This window comes from Doryrhamphus excisus, chromosome 15 (genome assembly GCF_030265055.1).
Source record: "Doryrhamphus excisus isolate RoL2022-K1 chromosome 15, RoL_Dexc_1.0, whole genome shotgun sequence".
In the NCBI taxonomy this organism is placed as follows: Eukaryota; Metazoa; Chordata; class Actinopteri; order Syngnathiformes; family Syngnathidae; genus Doryrhamphus; species Doryrhamphus excisus.
The window spans coordinates 9,281,087-9,307,816 of NC_080480.1; the positions used below are offsets into that span (position 1 = coordinate 9,281,087).

At 41.3% G+C, this 26,730-nt stretch overlaps 1 protein-coding gene across 1 annotated transcript; it reads left to right on the forward strand.

Moving 5' to 3' along the window:
• Positions 1-1,627: 1,627 nt before the first annotated feature.
• slc25a23b (solute carrier family 25 member 23b) lies at positions 1,628-26,631 on the forward strand. The gene is made up of 10 exons (XM_058049369.1): positions 1,628-2,016; positions 3,900-4,023; positions 4,125-4,212; positions 6,047-6,158; positions 7,952-8,110; positions 8,587-8,739; positions 19,425-19,538; positions 20,945-21,112; positions 23,242-23,392; positions 23,464-26,631. Exons 1-10 carry the CDS (start codon positions 1,813-1,815, stop codon positions 23,643-23,645), a joined length of 1,455 nt encoding a protein of 484 aa, XP_057905352.1. The 5' UTR covers positions 1,628-1,812; the 3' UTR covers positions 23,646-26,631.
• The last annotated feature ends 99 nt before the right edge of the window (positions 26,632-26,730 follow it).

Genomic DNA, 26,730 nt, shown 5'->3' on the forward strand with positions numbered 1-26,730 from the left:
AACTCATCACAAATTAGAAAGGTGGCGGCCATGTAGCCGATCTTGCCTGGATGTACTGGAAGTACTGCATCAATAATATGTTAAATCCTGGCAAAGAAAGAAGAAATCAAAGAAGGGAATGTTGTGGAAAGGGTACATGTATTAATAAAACAAACTAACTAAAGATGTTTAGATGTTGCTGTTGATGTGGACTTGCTCCACCCTTTTAACTTGTGAACAAGTTAACCGACTCACTTACACTGGATCACTGTGTCGTCACAGTGAGCCTTGTGAGGAGTCACTGGCTGAATGGGCGTGCCTGGGTAGCTGTAGCTTACGTACAGTGTCACTTGCATGTTTTAAGTGGGCGCAAGTGTGATGAACATGACTTTTTCCACCCTATGTCAGGGTATTGGGATGTACATATAGGACGACCTTCTGAGGTTCTCCAGAAGACAGCTGTTGCCTCAAGATGTTGCCCATTCCACTGCAGAGACTCTGGGTTCTGATGCTGCAAGACCAGCTTAAAATGGTAGAGCATGAACATGATGTGGCATTACTTGTCTTGATACGGGAGAGGGAGAGGCAACAGGGATGCCGACACAATAGATGATGGGTTTGCCCATGTATCAAGAGGAGGAGGCTTTGCGAAACGTTGCTCCAAGAGCTAGAGTGTGAATCGACTATGGGGACTATACATCTGACTGGACCCCAAGCTCTTCGCCGAGTTCCTGCTCCAAGTGACCCTTTGAATCATCAAAGGCCCAAGGTGTTGGCTTTTATATATAATGCAGAAATCAGTGCACACAACGTGCATTGTAAGTGCGGCGCACAGGCTTTCTTGGTGTGGTCCATGTGAGTTCTGCATGCTCATTGGACAGTTCAACTGGGGAAGTGCCATGTAAGGATGGACGACACACATATCACGTGCGCAGTACAAAAAATGCTAAGTGCACCATCCACTGAGCAAGTGACCACGGGAAAAATTTAAAAGTCAGTGCGTTGTGTGCTTATTGGCTGTAGCGGGAACACCTGTGTAACCAGTACTGGTGGTGAAAACCGTAGCCTGATGAAGCCTGAACGCAGTGAAAGTTTCACCTGCACTAAAAGTGCTACAGCCTCTCTGGGTTCTCCCCAAACCGTCTGGAAGTGGTACTCACCACATACGGATCGCCAAATTTTGCCCATGCACTTGCAAGTACAGTGGGTTGGGACTGGTACTTAAAGCAAAGGGACCCTTTAATAGTTGTAGATGTCTGGAACAGATTAGCTGGATCTACATCATTTTCTATATGGGAATTTATATTTTTTTGTGTTTTTGTTTGCCTTTTTAAACAAATACTGAAAGGGAAACAGATTCCCCTGTATATGTTGTTGTTTTGTTAATATTTTATATTATTTGATTTAATGATCCATATATATGGTCTATTTATTGTTTGTGTTATTAGTTTTAACATTTAAACTGTTTTGTCATTATTATATGCGTTTTGCATTGAACCGTTTTACAGTTTTTTAGTAGGCTGTTTTCGTTTATTGTATTTTTAGGATGTGCCCTACTTTGGACCTATATACGTACTTTGGACCTCCCTGTAATAAATCAGATGATAGGTGAATGTGTCTCGACGATGAATCACTCCTTCCACTGCGCACGAGCAGAAGTACCCACACTATCCGCTTTCCATTCGTGTAAAGAACCTGCTGCTGTCTCCGTGGAAACACACCTGCTCTTCTTACTGTCGTCGTTGGATACGAAATTATATTCATTCATTTTCATAATGATATAAAATTCATAGTGGACCGCTAGAGGAAAAACACCAGCGTTCTCCTAGCTTCATGGGCAAAGAGGACAAGAAGGTGTTCTGCCACCAAACTGCTAACACGAAGGCACAAAGCGTAGCGCCTCTGGACCCAGAATGCCAGAAGAGATACGCGGAGCTGTTCGAGCAACTGGATTTGAATAAAGATGGCAGGGTTGACATCAGCGAACTGCGATTTGGACTGGCAGCTCGGGGTTTACACCATGGAGAAGCAGAAGAGGTGAGACAGCTGGAGCTGCCATTTGATTATTTACTTACATAATACACACACACTGCCAACCTTCAGGAATGTTATATTACAAGCCAACATAAACATAAAATGATGCACTGTGATATTTTATAATGTTGTGGACAGGTATGGACATTGTGCCTTTTGCTGTATTTTTTTTTACATTTTGCTCTTTTTTGTGGCTTAACTTTATTTCTACAATATGCTGAGGGCTACAAATGGCACCTGGGCTGTTCTTTGGAATTCAGTGCCATTGTGTCGAGTTAGCCAGGGACCCTTAAGTTTACTTAAAGAAAGTTGCTTTTTGTTTGGGCAATCAGTAAGAATAACAAGTCAGACCCCACAATTAGCTTCTCAGGGCATGAATGGACAGCAACTGGACTGTTCGGGTTGTCCAGACGTTTGGCGGGAGCCTGGTGTGACTGGTGTATGTCCCATCTAGTCAACTAGGGGCGGACGTATCGTATACAGGCAATTGGCGAGTGCAAACGCCACACAGAGATGCCCGAGGGTGGAATCGAACTCGCGTCTCCTCGGTGCGCGCTAACCACTCGACCACCGTTTTTTTATATTTATGACTAAAAACTACATCATGATGCCATGATGTGTGGTCATGTTCTAATCATGTCTATGCTTCAGAACTACAACTAATCGTTTAAGTATACATTTCGGAAAATGCTATTGCTAAGATAGTCTATCATGAGGGCAAAAAAAGTACAGGAAACACAGAGAAGCCACTATTCTCGGCTTTTGCTAACCCTCTGAAGCCGGTTATGCATACACACACTCCAGTTTACCTTGAGTGCTATTTATACTACGGTCAATGTAAAACATTGTTGGAGTTGGATTATTCAAGAAACACCACGAGTGAGGATGAAAATGGATGGAGGAAACATTTCTTGGCTGCTTTGTGGACTACTGCCAATTGAAGGGGGACAAAGAGTACACCAGAAAGAGAGAGAGTCAACAACGTGTGTGACAAAGGAATTAGAGGGTTGGTTGTTGTTATCTTATGTTCACTGCTGTCAAAAATAAGGCATTCATGGCGGTAACTAATATATTTATTAATTAGGTTAAGTTTTTGTAGCGTAATTAACACATGTGCACCAGAGCAAGCATGCCTCTGTTATGATGGCAGACAATATTGCGTGTGCGTTTGTGTAAAGAAAGAGGAAGATAGACAAAACTTGAATACAGAATAATTTTAACTATATAGCCCATTTATGTACATTTATGTCCAGAAGAGGCCAATTATAACACATTAGATCAGATAACAGAACCAACACTCCTGCTGCACCACACCATAATAGAGCATGGAAAGGACCATTTGTATAGTCAGAAAAGTGCTAACCCTTTTATGTGAATTGGAATCCATATTGAATGATCGTCTCCTGAAAATAATCTCAGATGATCCAAATGATTTGGAACCTTTGACTCCAAATCACATCCTCTTGTTGAAAGGAATATGCTCATTGCAATAAAATGCTCATTATTAAGTCTATTAAGTCAACCAGTCATCTGTCTGTGTTTTTTAAGCGGTGTAATTAATGTCAGAATAAAGCATCAAACTCCACATCCATGGCTGACCTTGTTTTACATATCATCACAAGTTGGAAATGACTTCAAAAATTTTTGTTGGCAGATTGCCAGTACAGTACTATTGGACTAAATAGAGACATGTAGTCTTTGGGCCAGTAGGTAAGAGTGTGTTCCTGTCTCCACCACTTTGTGTATCAGTTGCACCAATTACCATGTGAACACTGTCACTTCTTTCACGTATTTCATAACAGTACACCCTGTGTACACATGAGCATGAGCAGAATTAATCTTATCATATTTCCTCTTTAACGCCTGATGTCTATCTGCATCTACAGATAGTGCTCGAGAGTGACATCAACTGTGATGGTTTGTTGGACTTTCAAGAGTTCTCCCAGTACCTGCAGGCTCATGAGAAGAGGCTGTGGCTCATGTTCCACAAACTGGATCGTAACCAAGATGGTGTGGAGCTATGACACTCTTGCTTTTACAAACATATATTCATGGTCTCCTTGACACATTTTATTTTAAATACAAGTTTTAAAACAGGTGTTTTGTTTCAGGCCAAATTGATGTGGGGGAGATCCAGGACTTGCTGCACCAGCTTGGAGTTGAGGTCTCCCAGGAACAGGCTGCCAGAATACTGCAGAGGTAGAATATAACAGTAGAATATGTAACAGTAGAATATAAGAATAATATGGAAATGTTAATGTGCTTCATTTGCAAATGAGTACAGTGTTACCTCGTTCCATCGTGGTTCACCCTTCGCTGACTTGCTGTTTTGCTGATTTGTTTTTGTACTTTTAGTAAGTGAAAAAGTAATTTATGGAAAACATCAATTAAACTGAAATAGGCTGTGTATCAGCTGATCAAAAGTGTAAGACCATCGCTCAAAAAATCTCCAAACAGGAACAAAAACATTTCTCAGTAGGATTCAGTAATGAGAAGCTCCATTGTTCTTGTTAATCACTTCAAAAATTGGTTTGGGGATGCTTGATGCGAGTGTTTCCAGGAGGCTATTGGGAACATTGCTCCAAGTGGTGAAGATTGCTTCATGAAGGACATCAACTGTCTGGAACTGATGACCATTTTCATAAACTTCCCTTGCCATCCATCCCCAAATGTTCTCTATGGGATTTAAATTGGGAACATGTGGGATGGTCCAAAAGAGTGATGTTATTCCCTGAAGAAGTCCGTGGTCAACCGAGCATTGTTGTCCAGAGTTGTCCTGTTGTCCTACACAGTTGTCCTACACAGACCAGGGCCCTCAGTCATGAGGATGCCGGCTGCAACATCTGCACACAACCAACACTGTTTGAGGACCCTGCACCACCTGAAGCTCCAGTGTTCCACTGAATGAAAAAACACCCCAGATCATGATGGACCCCCCCCTCCACTGTGCCGGGTAAAAAGAATCTCAAGGAAAGAGAATTTTTTTTTTTTTTATATAAGTTCCAAATGTTTTTTGTCTCGCTCCCCTTTCGTCATTCATTTTCTACCGCTTATCGTCCTCTGAACAAGGATCTCCTTGTCCAGTAAAATTGTCTGGACAAGGATCTCCTTGTCCAGTAAAATCTGGACGTTGAGGTTCCATTTTTTCTCATCAGAGAATCAAACTTTTTTTCCACCTTTCAATGTCCCATGTTTGATGCTCCCTGGCAAAGTCTAAATGGGCAGTTTTGTGGCGTTGAAGGAGACGAGATATTTGAATTCCTTTTCCCGCAGATGACATCTGATGGTTATTTAGCTGCAGTCTGCACCAGTAAGGGCCTTCATTTGGGTCAAGGACCGCCCTGTGTCTTGACACACAGCCAATTGGATCCTCCGGCTTAGCGCACTGAATTTTTTTGTTCGGTAAGGCTCAGGAACTTTCAAAAAATGTAGAATGACTGTCTTACTGCATCCAACCTCAGCAGCAATGGAACGCTGCGAGAGGCCTTGTTTATGCAGTTAAACGATCCGACCACGTTCATGAACAGAAAGCTTTTTGGCTTTCGCCATCAGGAGAGCATGACCGAATGAATGTGAATGCCTGACAGAATTTTGAGCATATTTTGGCTTTAAATCAGGTAAACTTAAACTTTTGATCAGGTGAAAAACAACATATTAAGGTTGGTTTTTTTTCAATTAAAAGTTCCAAATGTTTGGTCTCACTCACCCTTCTTGCTTTTGCATATTGTAGTTCTACTTAAAACCTCATTAAAGTCCAAATGTGCAAAATATATTCTATATTTTCAACTGGTTTTAAGATTTTGATCAGGGCTGTACTGTGCTGCTTGCTAACCCAAAATGCCATAAAGCCACGATTGACTGATTGATAGAAAAAACAAATGTGATTGTAGATCTTTAAGTATCTACAAATTGTCGTAGTAGTAGATATGTTTACTGTTTGTGGCAGCCTGCATAAAACTCTCTTACCTTTTTGTATTGACCAACCAACCATAAGGTTTTTTTGTTTGTTTGTTTGTTTTTTTACATTTCCCAGTATGGACAGGGATGGCACCATGACCATTGACTGGAAGGAATGGCGAGATCACTTCCTGTTCAATCCTTTCCACAACATGGAGGAGATTGTCCACTACTGGAAACACTCCCATGTGAGTCATTAAATTCATGTAATTGTGTTAATAGTAATAATAATAACAAAATCAACAATAAGCCTAGATACTTGATATGATATGATAACCAAAAACTATTTCCTTCTCTGAATTGTTAGACATCACCAAAAAGAAAAGAAAACGTACTCTGTATCTAGCCAATCAAACTTTAGAAGAAAACTCAAACTCCCTAATACACCACAACTTGAAAATGAAGCTCCAACTAACCATGCCCAGAAAGTAAAAGAAAAAGCAAAGGGTCAGCCATGGATGTGTAGTATGATGCTTTATTCTGATATTAATTGTGGCTTGTAAAAAATGCAAAGAGAAACAAATGCGCTGGCAATACCCCAAAAGAATAGGTGAGAAATGTACAGTAGATTAACAGATGACAAACCAATGGCTCAACACAGCTAGGCTAAAATCTGAAACAGTCCAATCACTTTATTTATATAGCACTGCTTTCAACTGGGGCCAACAACAGAAAAGGTCAGGTCTCCCTCGTCTTAAGTCTCGTCTTGGGCACCACCAGCTGGAGGTGGCTTTCGGATCTCAATGACCGTGCTGGAATGTACATTTCAATGAGGTCTGAGATGTAATGAGGGGCCAGCCCCTTCAACGACTTAAAAAAGGGGCGGGGCTACCAACATGTACTCAACATGCAATTTGACTCATGAATATGCTTGTATGCGCTCCATGTTGTTGCATTTTCCTGGTTCAGTCTATACAGTACAGATACAGTAAATAAATAAATATTATCAGTTTCTCTAGTATTTCAAATCGGGGGGGTGCAAAAACATTTGCCAGGGGGGCCATGACAGAAAATAATTGAGAAGCACTGGTGTAACTCTTTCAGAGTTGGCTTCACCATTTATTGAGAACTCTGGTGGACATGAGAATAATTCGGGCAGCATTATGACTAGAGCGGCAACTTCAAGATCACACCAGCATTCACGCATCAAGTTTTAAGAGCTATAGCTATATGGGAATAGGCCAGATTTCTTCACTTTGTGAGCCGAACTTGGCAGAGGCCATCGTTCACCGGGAACTGACTCAACGTACTGCTGGTAATGCGAACCAAACTCCTGCTCCAGCTGGACAAGGACAGAATTGTACTTGGTAGCGTGCCATGAAACCCATACTCCCTGAGCACCCCCCATAGTACACAAAGCACACGTGGAATGGTTGGGCAAACTCTGATGCACCCACTAGTACCCTTGCAAGGATGCAGAGCCTGTCCAGTGTGCACAACCAGGACAGAAATCAAGTTGTACCTCCTGTAGCTGAGGTTCAACGGTTGGACCCTTTTCATATCCTCACAGGGAGGCTGAGGAGTGTGATCCCCCTGTAGTTGGAACACACCCTCCAGTCAACCTTATGGAAAATGGGACCAACATTAAAGAGATGTGTGTTAAAGAGATGTGTCAACTAAGAGAGTCCCACAACATCCAGAGCTGAGAGGAGTTCAGGGCAGTATTTTTTTTACCCCCTGAGCTTTGCCACTAAGATTTTTTTTTTCAATTGTAATCTGATGCATGAAATATTATTTATTTATTTCAAATGAAATAAAACCATTACCATTACCAAGTGAAAAATGTGCTCAATGGACTTAATGAACTCACACCTGCGTTTGTGCCTCGACCACCACCTTCGCTGTAAAATCTGCAAATTTGCGTGGTCATGAATGCTGAGTCGCAAATATGCGAGGATCCGCTGTGTATTATATATGAATGAATAGTGTATTGTATTCAAAATTCATTATTAAATGTATTAATCTCTAATACTGTTGGAAGATGTTTGACATTGGGGAACATTTGACGGTGCCAGATGAGTTCTCAGAAAAGGAACGACGATCCGGTCTGGTATGGCGGCAGTTGGTTGCTGGAGCAATGGCTGGTGCGGTGTCCCGGACAGGAACTGCTCCTTTGGATCGGCTGAAAGTTTTCCTACAGGTCAGTCATTTACATTCCACTTGAAATTTGAGTTTTCAAAACTTGAAAATAAATATAGTAATTTTTTAAAGTATGTCTAAAATGTAAAAGGTGTATGCTACCAGGATACATTGCTTTTGTACATGTTTGTCCACCATGGCCATTGTATGCAGGTCAAAACTGTATTTGGACAATGTTTTATTATTATTTTAACTCTACCTTTACATATTTTACTGTACTTTTTAATGTGTTTTTTGCACATTTGCACATCATTGTTTCACTACAACAAGTATTATCATTATCATGAACCAGTTCCCCACCTTTATAGCCATTATGGATTGAAGGAGTTAGTATCTCTGGGGCTTGTTCGTAAGTGAGAGTAAATGGAGCATATACAAGAGGATCAGTGCAGTGGTCACAATCCCGAGGGTGTCTGTGCTCAAATTTAGCATGTAGTATAATAAGACAGTTGACCTGGTTTGTGTTTGTGTACCAAGGTACATGGTTCTGAATCTCGTGGGACAAATCTGTGGTCTGGACTGAGAGGGATGATCCGAGAAGGCGGTGTTTTCTCACTGTGGAGGGGAAATGGCACCAATGTTCTCAAGATTGCTCCAGAATCTGCAATTAAGTTCATGGCCTATGAACAGGTCAGTATACTGTATGTTGTGGCACCAGTTGTGGCCACAAGTATTTACCTTTGGCAGGTGAGGTTTTAAAATAGAATTAACAATTATTGAATAACGCTGCATGGTGGACGTGGTTACCATGCTCCGGGGGACTCCAGTTTCCTCCCACATTCCAAAAACATGCTAGGTTAATTGGCGACTAGGTAGGTATGAATTAGGGGTGTGAATCTCAGCAATAGTTTTTCTCTTTCCGAATGACCTTTCCGAAAGCAATGGTATACATGGAAAGGAATATTCCAATCGCGTGTCTACATGCGCCGCTATAATCAACCAGAATAGTCAATGGGCATGCGCAGTAAAGCGTAAACACCAACATCACGTGATATTGACTTCCTCGAGTTTTTCTTTCACTTGTTGGAATAACTCTGTATTGACAGTTTTTCGTTCGTCCAGTCTTGAAATTTAGTTTGAATCAAAAACAAACTTTCCGCAGCAGTCCAGTGCCGATTGCTTGCCTCCATTTTTTTAAATCGAAGAACGTCTCGAACTGCGTGTTACATCATATCTCAGCATTCGCTGAAAGAACGCACCCGGGAACAGGAAAAGAAAAGGTCAATCTTGCTAATATTTTATAATTAAGCTCGGCACGTGTTTTATATAGGTATGTATTTTCTTCTTTAATAAAACTGGACTTGTGAATGGCATATAGAAGGGTTTAGATTCTGTTCCACAGATGGCGCTAATGCACACGAAAGCTGCTTGCCAACCGTCAATAAACAACAGAAGAAGAAAAACACCACAAAGAAGAATGCACCCTGATAACTTTCCGATTGAGCGGGTACAAGATACCTCAATCGGATTGGGGAAAGGAATATTCCACCCCTGTGAATCCAATTATATATTCATTCGGATTAGCACTTTTCTTTCAGAATGTATACAAAGGTTAGATTAGCAAATAACCCAAATGGCATTGGAATATTTGGGTCCATGTAAATGTGGCTACTGAGGACGATTCAATACACATCTCGATGCACTGCCAGCGATACGACACTTTCACAATACATTGAATTTTGTGGCGATACGATGCGATACAGTTCACCCTATTCGCGATGCGATACAATGCGATACAATGCGATAATCATTTAGTTCAAATCAATGCAATCTGATATGATATGGTGCAATTTTTTGCGATATGATGCAATTCAACATGATGCAAATAAGCAAAGGGAAAAAAATTGAACTCAGTATGGTCCTTCAAAAAGGATTTGGCTTTATTCCTTATAGGCAATTGATGGTAAATTCAAGTGCTGTTTGTCTTTTTTACTACTACCAATTCTTTGCCATCTTAAAACAGCAACAACTTTTCAAAAACAACTTTCCACACACTTTCACATCGGCTATGCAATTACAATAGCAGTGGTTCAGTCCTAAAAACAATTAAACAATAATTACTGCTGCAAAAAAAATACAGTACGCAGCAACAGCAAAGTTAAAGTGACACTTTCAACAATCAATGTATAGCGACTTCATCCAAAAGAGTCGCTGAGAGGCTGAAGCCGGGCCTTTACTTTGTCTGACGCGCCGCACATAAAAAATCTCTGAGATACAAAAATGAGTTCAACCTTTTATTAAAGAAAATTAATGATAAACTTATGATACCGTGCACAAACTCATAATCAAAGTAATCACAGAGATTAAATGAATTAGCGATCAACAAAAAATACGGCAACCCTGCTCACCCTCTCTCTGTCTCTTCCCTGCACACACAGGTGAACAGGTGCCTATATTAACGAAATATCACCGCCCATAACCAATTGACCTACTTCCCGTGTCCACGTGATCACAACGAATCTAAATAATATAAACAATAACAAACACCACTATTCAAATTTAAACCATCATGCACCTACAAAAAAAATCAATCCAAATTCATTCATGGCTCCTACATTCCAGCCCCTAATTATTAGGTTCACACATAATAATTACCCATATTCATATCAATAGGAGACATGTAACAATTAAAAGCTTCATATTTAAAGTCCATAATACATATATTGTCTTCTGTCTTCTTTCATCTTGAATCCAAAGTCTGTGAAGTCAATAATCAGGCTCAATCAAAAGATTTTAGCCATCATTCTGTGGCAAGTCTTCAGCTTCCTGTAGTAGGCAGATCTTCGTAATTGGACGATCCAAGCAACTGCCCTTTGTTTTGATGCGCACCTGCCGCACTAATCCTCTTCTATCTGGAAAGGTTTGAAGAACTTTTCCCATAACCCAGGAATTTCGAGGTGCTGTGTTGTCCACAATAAGCACTATATCTCCAGGGACAATGTTGCGCTTCACTCTGGACCATCTCTGACGCTCCTGCAGTTGTGGTAAGTATTCTTTAATCCACCTTTTCCAGAATAAATCTGACATGTATTGCACCTGCCTCCATCGCCTGCGAGCGTAAAGGTCAGCTGCCTGGCAGTTTCCTGGTGGTAAAGATGGTAAGGTCTTCAGCAGCAACAGGTGATTTGGCGTCAAGGCCTCCAGATCGTTCGGATCTGTAGATTCCTTGGTAATCGGCCTGCTGTTAACGATGGACTCCACCTCACAAAGAACCGTGTGAAGGCCCTCTTCATCCAGATTTTGCACGTTCAGAGTAGAATTTAGGACTTTCCTCACAGACCGGATTAACCTCTCCCAAGATCCTCCATGATGTGAGCCAGCGGGGGGGTTAAAGGTCCATTTTATTCCTTTCTGAAGAAGTGCATTGTTAATCTGTGACTGATTCCATTGTTCAATAGCTGTTCTCAACTCACGCTCTGCTCCAATGAAGTTTGTCCCATTGTCCGAGCGCAGTTCCTGGACTTGACCTCGTCTTGCTATAAAGCGTCTGAGTGCATTTATGAAGGAGTCTGTGTCCAATGAAGATGCTACTTCGATGTGAATTGCCCGTATGGCCAAACAGGTAAAAATAACACCATACCTCTTTACAACACTCCTTCTGCTCTTCACTTCAAACGGTCCAAAATAGTCAACTCCAACACGAGTAAAAGGCGGCTCATCTGGAGTCACTCTTTCAGCAGGTAGATCTGCCATCTGCTGGGACACTGGCTGAGCATTCAGTCTCCGACAGATGACACACTTAGACAGAGCTCTCCTTATGGCTGAACTAGCCCCAGTGATCCAATACTTCTCCCGCAGTTTGGCGAGCATGTGGTTACGGCCACCATGTCCCACTTCCTGGTGAATATGCCTTAGAATAATGTCTGAGATATGGAAATCTTTAGCCAATATAATGGGATGTTTAGCCTCTGCAGGCATAGAAGACCTGCTCAGTCGACCGCCAACTCTCAGAACACCATCTTCGACCAGTGGGCAGAGTTTATAAATTTGGCTATGGCCCTTAACACTTTTGCCTTGTTGTAGCCTGGAGAATTCCTCTGGAAACTTCTTCCTTTGGCAAAACCCGATTATTTCCATCCCGGCCTTCTCCAGCTCCTCCACTGACAGACAACTTGAACGATTCTCCCTTTTGAAAACATCCATATTCTTCTTCAAAGAACATTCCTTGTGTATCACATCCAAATCAGACTGGGCAAGCTCGGTGGTCAACTGTTTCCTTTTCTGACAGCAAGCCAAAAGCCAGTTCTTGAATCTCAACATCCAAGCTACAGACCTTTTCAGACCAGTCCAAGATGAGAAATAACTGATCATGCGAATCAAAGCATCATCCTTCTCGCTGGCCTGTACAGCATTCACTGCAGCAGCTTTCTTGACCTCAGGGTCATCTGATGGAAGCTGTTGCACATCCTCAGGATTAACAGGCCACGTACTCTCAGGTTGATGAAGAAAAGGTGGACCTGACACCCATGTTAGATTTTTGAGGAATGCATCCACTTTCAAGCCTCTCGAGGCCACATCTGCTGGATTACTTGCAGTGTCTACGTACCTCCATTGAGAAGACAGTGAAACTTTGAGAATCTCCGAGACCCTGTTGGCAACAAAAACTTTGAACCTGGAAGTCTCATTCTTGATATATTTGAGTACAGATGCACTGTCTGTCCAAAACACGGAATCCTGTAGATCCAAATGTAGCTCTTTCCTCCACAGGACATCAATACGGCTCGCCATAGTGGCAGCGATTAGCTCCATACGAGGGATGGTAACAGACTTAAGTGGAGCCACCCTTGCCTTTCCCATGACAAAAGCACTGTGTACCTGAGAGTCTTTGTTACGTGACAGCAGGTAAGTCACTACTCCGTAGCCATCTTCACTTGCATCACAGAAATGGTGCAGCTGTGCTGTGGTCGTCTCTCCAAAGTTTAGTGGTTTCAGGCATCTCATGACGTTAAAACCCTCTAGACGGTACAGTTCCTGTAGCCACGTCGTCCATTCTTTGACAACTGGTACAGGTATGATGTCATCCCAGCCAAGTGATCTCCTGCACAGATCTCTCAAGATTTTCTTAGCCAATAATACTACAGGGCTCAGGATTCCAAGAGGGTCATAGATGGAGCTGACAGTTGAGAGAATTCCCCTCCTGGTGAGTGGTCTGTCCTTAATAATGATCTTAAACTTAAAAGTGTCTGACTGAATACACCATTCCACACCCAGCACTCTCTCCACTGGTAGCTGATCCTGATCCAGGTCCAAGTCTGTCATGTCTGTTGCTCGGTGGCTTTCAGGTATTGCAACCATAACCTCACGTTTGTTGCTTATCCATTTCCTAAGCTTAAAACCACCCTTTGCACAGATGGAGACAAGGTCATGATGGAGAGATACAGCTTCCTCCTCTGAAGTCACCGACACCAGACAATCATCAACGTAGAAGCAATGTAGGACTTTATCAATCACTTCTTGGCTGAATTGTTCCTTATTATCTTCTGCACATTTCCTGAGAGCAAATTTGGCGCAGCTGGGAGACGAAGTTGCCCCGAAGAGATGCACCATCATCCTGAAGTCACTGGGTTCTTGATTTAAATCCCCATCAGGCCACCAGAGAAACCTCAACAAATCTGCGTCTTCAGCTGGTACCCTTACCTGGTGAAACATGGACTCAATATCTGCCATGATCACCACTGGTTCTTTCCGGAACCTGGTCACCACTCCAGTCAATGAACTGGTCAGGTCCGGTCCTTGCAGGAGCTCAGCATTAAGAGATGTTCCTTGGAAACTCGCTCCACAGTCGAAAACGACTCTGATTTTCCTCTTCTTTGGATGATAGACACCATGATGGGGGATATACCAAACCTTGCCATCACAGCGGTCCAACTCCTCTTCGGCATAACCTTTGGCAACCAGATCATTCATGAAGGCTGTATATTCTGCGTGGAATGACGAGTCCTTCAGAAGCCTCCTCTTCAGGTATTTTGCGCGTTGCTCAACAATTATTCTATTATTTGGCATTTTGAGTTCCTCATTCCTTAATGGTAATCTGATCTGGTAATGACCATTCACTTGCTTTGCTGAGTTTCTAACCAAATCCATAAACTTCTGATCCTCTCTTGACATTCCAGGTTGCTCATCCATACTACATTCAGGGAAATCCACTTTGAACTGCTGCTGCCAAAGTTCATCCAAATTCACAACTGACACTCGGTTCACCGATAACTCTGGATGCTCACAATCCATCGCTTCCTCACTTTCTCCATTTAGAGGTCCATTCACAGTCCAGCCCAGCATTGTCCTAATTGCATAGGGCCCACCATTGACGCTATGAATGACTTGCAATGGTTCCAAAGCCTTGGGAACATTTGTCCCAATCAGCAGCTCAATCCCTGCCTCCACCTCAGGCAACTGGACATGTTTCAAATGTGGCCATCTCTGAAGATCCCTCTGTCTTGGAATGTTCCCACTGTGGACGGGCATATACTCCTGTGTGAAAGTTTTGGGCAGATCACAGAAATTATCGCAGTTTAAACCAGCCACCTCCAGTCCTGACACAATATGGCTGCTCACTACCCTTTCTTGGCCCATGGTCCGCAAGAGAATACGTGCCTTCTTTCCTGTGAGGCCCAGCTTGTGCAGTAGTGCCTCTGTGCAGAATACTGCTGTACTTCCCTGATCCAAGAAAGCATAGGTTATAATAATCTTGCTGCCCTTCTTCGACTTAACTTGTACGGGGACTATGGGAAGTTTACAATCATGATCACCAGCCCCAGTGAGACCACTTGACACCAGGGTGCTGTCCACTGCTTTCTCTGATTTCCCTTCGGCCTGATCAGAGTCCTTTGACTTTGTATTTGGAGTATGAAGAACATTTGGATGTAAAAGACCACACTTTGCACAAGAAATCCGTTTTCTGCAATCCCTGCTAATGTGTCCTATACACAAGCAGCCAAAACAGACACCTTTTTCTCGTAAGAAGCCTATCTTCTCCTTGTGGGGTCTTTTCTCCAACTGGGGACACAAATCCAATATGTGTCCTCCTCCACAACAAAGACACATCCTCCTTGCAGCTTGAAATTGTTCCTTCTCTTTGGTTCTAGAATGAGTGTTTTCTACAGGAGCTACCGTGGTGGCGAAGCTGGTTCCTTTCATTCCAGAACGAGACTGTTGCTTGAATTTGCTTACACCTTTATTTATTGTCGCTGGGGGAGCATCATGTATATTTCCAAACACTGGATCAGTCAAGATCTTCACTTGTTCCATATATGCTGCGGCGACTTTCTGCTCATTCCCAAAATGCTCCCTCAATAGAGCTTTGGCTTTGACGTAGCCCCTCTCTGGGTTAAAATGCTGGCAGCTTCTAACCAGTTCCTTAGGGTGACCTCTAGTGTACTGCTCCAGGAAATAGAGTCTATCACTGTAACTCTGAGTGTTTCGTTCCACACCATTCTCAAAAGCTTTAGTAAACGCTTGATATTTTAATGGATCACCATCAAAAATTGGGATCTCTCTCTTTGGCAATGATGAGAGGCATTGCTGTTGTATCAGAAGCGTCGTTATTTCATTTTGCTTCCTCATAATTCCTAGCATATTGTTTTGATCCTCATTTTTTGATTCAAATGCTGCACTCCATAAATCTTCGTTTCAAGCTTGGGTGTTTCCATGAGCGCAGTGGTTCACTGAACGTTGTTTGGGTTCATTAAGTGACACAGGCTCAGAGTAGATGAACTGGGGTACAGCTTTGTCCTTAGGCCTTGCACCTGGATCCATGTAATCATGTTTGGTTTCCTTTTGTTTCAGTGACGCTTGTGGAGTAAATGTTTTTGCGTTAGCATTGAGAGCTTTTGGTTTAGATTTTCCTTTCTCCAGGTAAGAGTTCATTCCATTGGAGCGCTTGGATGAGGTTCCACTTAAGATGCTCTGAGATCGTAGCACATTTAATTTAGCCATGTGCGCTGCAATGTCTTCATCCAATTTTAACTGCTCTTTCTTTCTCCTCAGTTGTTCCTCCTGCTCCTCCAGTTCCTGTTTGTCCTTCAGTAGTCTCTGTCTTGCCATTAAAGCTGCCAAATCAGCCTCAGCTTTAAGACGTGCCGAAGAAGCAGCAGAGACAACAGACTTTCCGCCAGTAACATAGTTCTTGCTTCCCACGTTTGATACACTGTCACTTGGTTTTATGTTATCTTGCATGTCCTCTGTCGTGATTATGGACACAGCCTGAGTTGGTGCTTGATGTTCATCCTCAGTTGGTAAATGAAGCACTTCTTCACTGACTGCAGCAGGATCTGATTGGCCAAGACTGTTATTTTGCTGTGGCTCCTCAGCTTCACTAAGCCACCTTTTAACATCCTCTTCAAACGTGTTACCATATTTCATGATGCTGGCAAACCATTCATTTTGTTTATTTAGTTCGTCCTCAGGAAGTAAAGGAATCAACACATTATGTGATGTGATAGCATTTTCACAAAGTTGAATTAAGTTCTCCAGGTGAGATTGAACACGTGAGACGTTTCCCTTGCTTTTCATAAGCGTTTTCATTTCAGGTATGAGCCCTTTAATTTTATTCACAAAGGTTTTGCGTTCATGCTGAAGTTTTTCAATTTTATTTGCCCAGGCCTTGGCTGTGAGTTTCGTTTCTCTTTTTCCACACTCCATTTCAACACCAGCATTTATTTCACTCATCTTTATATTTTGATTTCACTTAATTTTTCTCCTTTTGAGATCCTTTAAACATATCCTTTTGATTTATTCGTTTGCACCTTTGAAACACATGGACTTCAAAACTTGCAACAGCAGCATTTTTTTGACTCCGTTTCCTCCATTAATTTCCTTTTGGGATTTTCTTCAATGTATTCTTTGTGCATTTAAATTGTATCCACAGCCAAAAAGGAAATTCATCCAAAAATCATCCCACATAACGGCAGAGCAGCAGCAACGTCGGAGCGAGAGAGCGATATTTCACATATTTATAGCATGGAGATAACTTCAGCACCAGGATGTCTCGCAATAAATAACGCCGATGCGCCGAAGGATTCAACCCTCAATCCACCGCGCCATCATTCCCAATGAACAAACAGCAGTCAATTTCCAAGCCGCATTTCTTCCATTAACGTACAGCTTCATGCGCACATCCACAGGTGAGCTTGCCTGGCTGTAGTTCGCTTTGCAGCGGCTCCAAATTTGTTTGACAGCCAGCTCCTACCTCCGTACTTTATGTCCGATGGTTGTTGGATTTAATCAGCTTCCTCTTTTTGTCCTCTTGATCCATTGATCCGTTGTGCTGTCCTGATGTCTCCTTTTAATGCCTTTTTTTTGTTGACAAAATATAGCGACTTCATCCAAAAGAGTCGCTGAGAGGCTGAAGCCGGGCCTTTACTTTGTCTGACGCGCCGCACATAAAAAATCTCTGAGATACAAAAATGAGTTCAACCTTTTATTAAAGAAAATTAATGATAAACTTATGATACCGTGCACAAACTCATAATCAAAGTAATCACAGAGATTAAATGAATTAGCGATCAACAAAAAATACGGCAACCCTGCTCACCCTCTCTCTGTCTCTTCCCTGCACACACAGGTGAACAGGTGCCTATATTAACGAAATATCACCGCCCATAACCAATTGACCTACTTCCCGTGTCCACGTGATCACAACGAATCTAAATAATATAAACAATAACAAACACCACTATTCAAATTTAAACCATCATGCACCTACAAAAAAAATCAATCCAAATTCATTCATGGCTCCTACACAATGTTTGTTTATATTCCTGTCTGCAAAACACACTGCTAATATGAATGCACTAGGAGGTAGGCTAATACAGTAGCGAGGAGCAGAAAGTGTGAAACAAATTATACCCTTTTTAAATTGTTTCCAAATTCAGGAAGAAGCCAACTGCGCTCTGCTGTTAGAATGTCACCTGCTGTGCTGAACACTCGTTCAGAGGGGGCACTTGTTGCAGCAGAAGACCTGATTTGCTTGGTTTTTCCCCGGTGTCCAACGAGGAACTAGACGTGTTGTGGTGTACCCTTTTTAAGGGGGTCTGCATGTTGGTGCTGCCTTTCTCATTCTGACGTTCTTTGCGAATCCGTAGTGTTTCCAAACATTGCGGGTGGGTTTAATATAGAAACGTCCTCGCTGCTGCTGCTTGCATGCCAACATCCATGCTGTTTTACTAGTAGTTGTATGTGCCTCACGGATTCCGTCCATATTCAATACAAAATATAAAAAATAATGGTGCATTCATTGCACCTGGGGAGCAGCATATGGGGTTAAGTTTAACATTTATAAAACAGCGCTTGCCTCGGATTTTACCGATACCCAGAAATTAATCGAGATGAATCTAGATTTCACCCCTCGATTGCATCCATACCATTTCACTGATTATTGTCTCGTTACCAAGCTCATAAGCAATTTCATGAAACGAAACAGTTGTTGCTCAGTCGTATGAATGCTGAACACTACTTTTATGATGTTGATGCCCATTTATCAGTTAATCCAGTGTTGTGCAGAGCCTTTGCTGTCCTTTGCCTTGCCTGGTTGTGCTCAGAAAAAGGTGTCCTTGTCTTCTTTTTATACAAAACCAAGGGGAGTTTATTTAAACACCAATCCAGGCTGGTGGTATACTAATTTCACCAAGGTTTTTTTCTTGTGAGAGGTACTTTTACAAAATGAAAATGACCAAAAGCTACTCATTTTTGTAACATTGTCAAGGCTTTTTCACTTACCAATCGGTGGCTGATCGATCAGACCACCCCTATTATCCAATCTACTGAAATCTGAACGGTCGAGTCTCATATACACTTGACGTCATCAAAAGACCATATTTGCCATATGAGATTTGGATAAAGATACTCGCAGATGGAGGCAAAAGTTCTTCCTTTCATTCTAAAATTTTCAAAAGATGTTCGTGAAGCAGCTATCATTAATGTCTCACCACTTCTGGCTCCACATCCACCCAACTGACATCACGGCAATTTATCCATAAGTTGCCGTAGCCAAAATTCTTGCCCTCGTTTTTCCTAACTTCCAACGAGAAATAATTTGATTAAGATAATGTTCAATCCCATTGTAGAAAATGTAACTGCTGCAAGCGTGCCAAGGGGATCACAAACTGGGGCAATGTTTATTTACGTAAAAACACAACAGTGTCGCATTTTCTTTTACATAAAAGTACTACATAAAAGTTCGGATTTGAACAAAAAGTGTGAATTGGCCCTCGTTGGTCCAGTGTGGACCAAATAAAAGTTCTTTGTAATTAACTTTGTCTGTTTTATCATGCCTGTGCCCTGCCCTTATTCTGTTCCTTCCTATTTTTACACTGTAGATCAAGTGGGTGATCAGAGGCAGTAAAGAAGGTGGCAGTTTAAGAGTACAAGAAAGGTTCATAGCTGGGTCTTTGGCAGGAGCTACAGCCCAAACCATCATCTACCCCATGGAGGTCAGCAAATTCAACTTTTCATGGAGTTGTTTGTGTGGTCGTGGAGGAAGTGATGCTTTCTTATAGTTTTCAACTAAGACCATTTGAAAAATTATAAGAACCAAAGTAGGGTGATCATCAGCTTATCAAAAGTGAAAAACCACCGTCCTTAAACACCAAAATCTTGACAAAAATGTGGATTAATTTTCTGTTAGCAAATCTTTCTCTCTTTCAACGTAAATTGTTGAGCTACTAATGCTAAGCGAGGTCTCTCGCAGCCATTGCTGCTGTGGGGCGGGGCCCCTGGGGTGGGGGGGTGAGGGCAGAGGCTTTAATTTCAATGCAGGCCTACCAACATGTACAAATTTACGCAGGTCAGACGCAGACACAACGACAAAGTCGATCATAGACGTGCGGCCTTGGGGTGTCCTGGTGCCAAGTGCACTTATGGACATCCCTATGTTCGAACATGGTGTTAGTTATGGACAAACTATGGTTCGCAGAAGGGCGTTGAAGTCTCCCAGTAGAACGGAGTCACCAGCTGGGGTGCTCTCCAGCACCCCCCTAATGGACTCCTAGAAGGCTGGGTACGCTAAACTCTGAACCAGATTTGTCTGCCGAAGACCAGGTTGCCCTGGTGCAGGTGGTGGGTCTACCAGGGGGAGATCTCATGTGGCTTCTGGCCCGGCCGGGTCCCACGGGTGACCCTTACTGGGGCATATAGCCCCACACAACATACGTAGCTCCTAGGCTCACTCGGGCACTCAAACCCTTCCACCAAGATAAGGTGGTGATTCACATAGGAAATCTGAAGAACCATTTGGGAGACCCTTGTCTGTTTTTTTGAGTAATAAGAAACGTTTCTCTTAAAAGAGATGAAATTCCCATCTTTAACTATAAGTGTAAAAACACTGAATATCAAAGAGTTCATGAAGTATTTGTTTTTTGGACGAGTTTGTACTACTTATGGGGATTCAGATGATATCTCCCTCCTTGAATCAGCTCTGTATCTGCCTCCTCTACTTGTTTGTAATCAAACAAAACACAAAAACGGTAAGTAACACCCAAATGTTTGCTAAAATATCACTTTCCTACAGGATGTTATTTGTCAACAATAACAACATTACTATTGTACATGATTTTTAACAATGTTACTCCCCACACGGCACATCCACAACTCACATTCCATACCCAAACACATGTCAAGTAGAATATGAAAAAAACACGCTTGGATGAGACCAAGAGGATTAGTACCTGATGTGTGTGATGTGGGCACAGTGTGTAAATAACAGTGTATGTAGAAAATGCAAAAAACAATCATTCCATCTTGGCCCAAAATTGTGTTTTAGGTAATTCCCCTCTCATCACTGTTATCAGGGAGTATGTTCTCTATCTGTTCATTTCTTCTTTCTTCTATGGTTTGGTAGGTGCTTAAGACTCGTCTCACTTTGAGAACGACTGGACAATATTCAGGTATGGCTGACTGTGCCAAACACATCCTGAAAACGGAGGGACTGCAGGCTTTCTATAGGGGCTACCTGCCAAATACACTTGGCATTATCCCCTACGCTGGCATCGACTTAGCTGTGTATGAGGTGTGTATATTCAGTATGAGTGTATTTCATGTGAAAAAACTCAGTTTAATGTCATGGCAAGCAGTGTGTTTGGTGCCAGGGCCTTCAGAGGAGAAAAAGAGAAAGATAAAAACTGCTCATGCAAAGGTCTTGAACTATGATCACCTGTATTGCACAGAGGTCACATAACCACTGTGCCATACTAGTGCTCAAATTCCTTCACTCCTTCACTCTCCATGATACGCCTGACCTACATTACTGTTCATAATATCTAGCATTAATATTTCTACCAGTGATTTGAGACCCAAAGGGGTCATTTCTATGAAAAGCAGTGCTCTTAATAAGAGTGTATATGTACTCTAAATATATTAAAACAGAATTATAAAAATAGAAAAATGGCCAAATTAAGTAAAACATGTTATAGGGGACCTATTGTGTTTTTTCCACTTTTCTGTAGTTAGAAAAATAGTTAGACACACAACATTCTAACCACACTAATTGTAGTTAGAATGTTGTATTCTCATGCTAACCAATGCCAAAGTTTCAGATAATGAGGTTTGTGCATTTGGAAGTGAGCCCTGAGAGACGTTTGGGATGGCTCAGTTTCAGAAGGCGTGGTAAAAATGCCCCTTTGCGATGTCACAGAGGAGCGGACTTCCTTATATGGCAGTGGCTGTAAGCCAGATAAGCTCTCTGCCCTTCCCCAAGCGCCACATTTGTTTACTACTCCTAAAGACGCCACCATCAGGCACAAGTGATTTTAGTTCCGGATTCCCTACTAGCAAATTAAATGCATTTTAATCTGTCAACGGCATTTGACACTGGACTGTTTTGTGAACATTGCCCAGTATGCAGCTGGACAAGCTGAAGCCCGACACCTTTCCAAAGTTACTTAGTTGTGTGGAATATTCAGAAGAGAAAGCAGTAAGTAACAGTTAGTATCGTAACTGTGTTTATTTTTTGTCAGTCATGGATCAGATTCGGGATCCAACACATATGGCTGTATGTTAAAAGTGGACATTTTAAAAATACACATCGCCTTTTATTATCAACGCCTCCACTGTTCATCAACAGCTAGCAGCTAGCAGCACACACAACTCTATGTGTTACATTAACGCTCATTTTGGACTTTTTCAGAAAAAATAACCAGACTGTGTTACTGGAAAAAACAAACAACAAACAGATTGTTTATATATATTTATACTGTAAACCTCGGATATATCGGACTCGGATATATTGGAAATTCGCTCACAACGGACAGATAAAAAAGAACCAATTTTTCTGTAATGCATTTCCAATAAAAATTCATTGCATATATCGGATTTTTTATAACGGATTTCGCCTATTTCGGACAAAATCTCCAGTCCCGTTCCAATGCATTTCCATTAAATTTCCCTCGCATATATCGGATGGCCGCATCGTGGCGCTCCGATTTGCCGAATCGTGACAGGCCGCTATACGACGTCATTTGCAGCGTTTGCAGCGTTGCCTGCGCGTCCAGGTACATTGGAAACATAGTCAAAGAAGTGCCTTTTTATAACGGATAAAATCCGATTTACGCATATACCGGATATAAATCCGATATATGCGTAAAACGGACATTTTCCGGTATACGCATATAACGGATTTCGCTTATATCGGACAAAACCAGTGGGAACAATTGAATCCGATATATCCGAGGTTTACTGTATTTTGTATTTTCATTTTTAATAGATGTGTCTGCACCAACACCACAACACACAACACAGCACAACAAATTACTAGTATGTGTAAGATCATACCTGGCAATAAAACAATTTCTGATTCTGTTTCATAACACTGGAAGTCCTTCTAAGCACTGTGTGACCAACCACAGCAGAGTGGGCATGCCTGGAGGCGGGCCGTGGGTGGAATACATTAAAACAGGCAGTTTTTGCGAGAAGCACGAAATCAAAAGCAATACAGCTGAATAGGTGCAACATTTACCCTTTCACTGTAAATTCAGTATATCAAAGTGTTAGCTACTTTGAACGATTGCTGCTTTGTCTGGTTATCTAAATTTGTAATAATGCCAACAACAAATGGTAAAATGATTGTAATATGATTGTGGCTTTCCTTTTCACGGTCCACCCTTCTTTCTTGTTGTCTGAAACGCTTCTAACTTATTTTAGACTTTAAAGAATGCCTGGCTTCAGAGGTACTGTGTAGACTCTGCCGATCCAGGTGTATTGGTCCTCCTGGGCTGTGGTACCGTTTCCAGTACCTGTGGCCAGCTGGCTTCGTATCCTCTCGCTCTCATTCGAACACGCATGCAGGCACAAGGTGAGACGTGCTGTAGATTAGAATAAGGCAAATGTGAACCTGTGTGACTTTTCGTATCCTTCCTCTTTCAGCCAGTACTGAGGGGATCCCACAGATGACCATGGTGGGCCAGTTCAAATATATCATATCCCGTGAAGGAGTACCTGGTCTGTATCGTGGTATTACACCAAACTTTCTCAAAGTCATACCTGCTGTTAGCATCTCCTATGTGGTTTATGAGCACATGAAGAAGACCCTTGGGGTTGGTTACTAATTTAAGACCAGGAGTAAGGATGGACAAAGAAAGCAAAGACTCATACAACTTGTGGGACAAAAAAGAAGACAAGACACAAGAAGCGATCCATAAGAAGTGATAGGAAGGATAGGAATGTTTGTGGAGCAAACCCCATACTAGTGGTACATTACTTTGTTTGGGAGTATATGTACTGTTTTTTTGCCTCTTAAAAAGCTGCTCATTACTACGTAATTAAACAGAGCATGGGAACTGGGCAGCATACTAAGGAATGTTGGAATTATTACTTGACATAGAATGGAATTGCAGCTGAATTTGAATGACTTTTATGATTATGATGATGCAAAAGGTTGAAGTTTTGTCATGAAATGAAATGTTTATTGTATGCTTTTACTCAATGTTACCAGCTGCTCCAACTTATTTACTGGCATGAAACTAGAACCTAGTTCTTTATGCATTATGGAATGTTTACAGAGATCGTTTGACTTTATTTCCATACAGGGGGATTTGAAAAGTTGATTTCTTGCACTTAAGCTTCAGCCAAAAAATGCTATTGTGTGTATTTGTGCATGGATTTTTTTTGTTTTGTTTTTCTGTTTCCTGAGAGAGACTGTATGCAGTGAGGTCCTCCAGCTGCCTGGGCGCCAACATTCCAACATATTGACACTTTCACTCTTTTTTTTTCAAAATAAATGTATTAATTTTTGCTGTTTTGTGGTTAACTACGGCTTGCTATTAGTTTTAAAAAGGCACATTGAATCAAATTTTACCTACTCTTGGCCTATAAATTTTCATTTTCATGTATAAATGTGGCTATTCAGAAGACAGTGATATGTAGTATTCTACACTAGTCACTAGGTGTCGGTAATGTTACTCTGATGAGACAATAGGAAGTACACTGTCCAGAAGTACATTGTCTGGACAGGGAGTAACTTTACACTGTCCAGACAAACACAAGGAACTCTCCCAATGCTAATGTGTGAGCCTATGTTATGTGTTATATGTCTAATGCATCTTATTTTTTGTTACTATGTCTACTATACTGGGTAATACAAGTGTAAAGGTGACTATAGAAGTGTTCTTTAATGTCAAGAGGGCTCTAAACATATTTCAAAAGATATTTAAGTTTGTAAACAGCTTACTGCAAAAATATAGCATTTATAAGGAAAGAATCCTACTTCACTGAAATAGACTTATCACAGTCAAGTCTGAAATCAACTAGCCATGATAAGCGAGGGATGACTATATAGCCTGCCTCTTAACACACATACACACACTCACATATTAATTATGTTTGTTGTCAGCTGATGATAGTGATTTAGCAATGTTTGGCTACTAACGTTAGCTGTCATTGAATGTATACCATATCGTAACAACTTCAATGCAAATGTTGGTTGCTTCTCTGAGACTGCTTTTGTGTGTGTGAGTGTGAACATGCAAAGGACATGTACATGTATGCCAGCAGCTGTTTTTATGCAGGTTAATTCAGAATTGTGAAAAATGTATAACATACTGTACAATGTGTTTTTTTGCCACTACTTGTAACATCTACACAACCAGAATTGGTGGTGTTGTTGTATTTTTTGGTTTCACAAAATGTCATTTGAAGAGAGTTGCTTACAGTCCCTTTAACTGTTGAGCATATATATATATATATATATATTAGCTAGTTTTACCCTACTGATCTCTTAGTATGATGGCAACTATAAGTATAATGACCAACTAAAAAATAGTTTTACAGGTTTTTACTCAATATGGTGCCCAAAAAGTACATGAATAGATCACAATTTCAACAATAAAACTATAAGTGTCAAACATCGAACCTCATAGAGTATGTGAACTTTGGGCCGCTTTTTTGTTTGAGGAGTCTTTACTATTTACTGTGTATCAACCTCCTCAACCTGTGTGAAATCAAACAAAAATGGGACACAGAATGAAACGCTACAAAACCAAATGTCCGATACGCTATAATTTTCCTCAACTTTGTCGTATGAAGCTTGCTTTTCCGTCCCTGATCATTATATAGCTCCTTGTCCATTTGTAAAGAAACCCCCCTTTGCTGTGTATAAAAGCGTTGACTTCACAGGGATGCTGTGACACAGTCCCTTGGATTACCATGATGCATCACCAGAAAGGGTAGAGAAACCATTGGAATCATTTTGACAATGCAAGTGGTTCGAGACTTATGGTTGTTTCTAGTCCTGTCTCTGGTGACAGCTTCAGTGTCAACATGGTTTTAATGAAGTAATAGTTGTGCTGTATTATACAGTAGTTGGAGAAGCTCTGCAACAGTTGCATGTAAAGAGTTGATATATCCATAGACAAAGAATGTTCCCTTTTATGTATGGCTGCGACTGTATATTCTACATTACTATTAATATTTCTACCTACTTGAAACAATGGATGCCAATCTCCAACATGTCGCATCATATGTTTAAACCATGGATGCATGTTATGTAGTCAGCTGTGGGTGGACATTTATTTCATTCTTCTAAATATTTGAACTCAAAAGAAAGACAAAGTGAAATTATTGAGGCTACAAATACTATAGAATTGTTCGGGAACACTGGTCAACTTCCAAGTGGTTCTTTTCCATAACATTTTGGTGACTTTATTCCAGCTTCAAACAATACAAAGCTAATGACTAATTAAAACCAAAATACAGGAAAGTGATACTCAACATAGCTGGTTTTGAACTGTAAAAAGACCTACACCAGTGGTTGGGAACGTTTGGCTTTAAGACAGCAAATTAAAACTCTCTTGAAGCCTCTTTGAGACCTTCCCCTATGTGAGAATGTTTTTAACTTTAAAGAAAACTCTGCTGCACAGACATTATAAAATTTGACAGCTGGTTTACTGTCATTCATAAGGGCAAAAAAGAAATGCAGTTTGTTATAATCATGAGTATCTATATCAGTTATTTAATTTCCTCATGTGGTGTACGGCAGTCACTGTCAACCTGAATATGAAAAGCGCATGGTATAAAAATAAAGCTTTTCAAAAATTATAGTTTCTTGAATTATTTCCTTTCCCTGGTTAATGTGTTTTATCGTGCATATTAAAAATGTAGAGCCACACGGTGGACGAGTGGTTAGCATGTAGGCCA

Bases quoted from the DNA above. Each gene is read 5' to 3' on its own strand.
- slc25a23b (XM_058049369.1), top strand. From the start codon at position 1,813: ATGGGCAAAGAGGACAAGAAGGTGTTCTGCCACCAAACTGCTAACACG. The intron at 8,111-8,586 runs GTCAGTCATTTA...TTGTGTACCAAG, and splicing joins GGCTGAAAGTTTTCCTACAG to GTACATGGTTCTGAATCTCG. The intron at 19,539-20,944 runs GTCAGCAAATTC...ATGGTTTGGTAG, and splicing joins CCATCATCTACCCCATGGAG to GTGCTTAAGACTCGTCTCAC.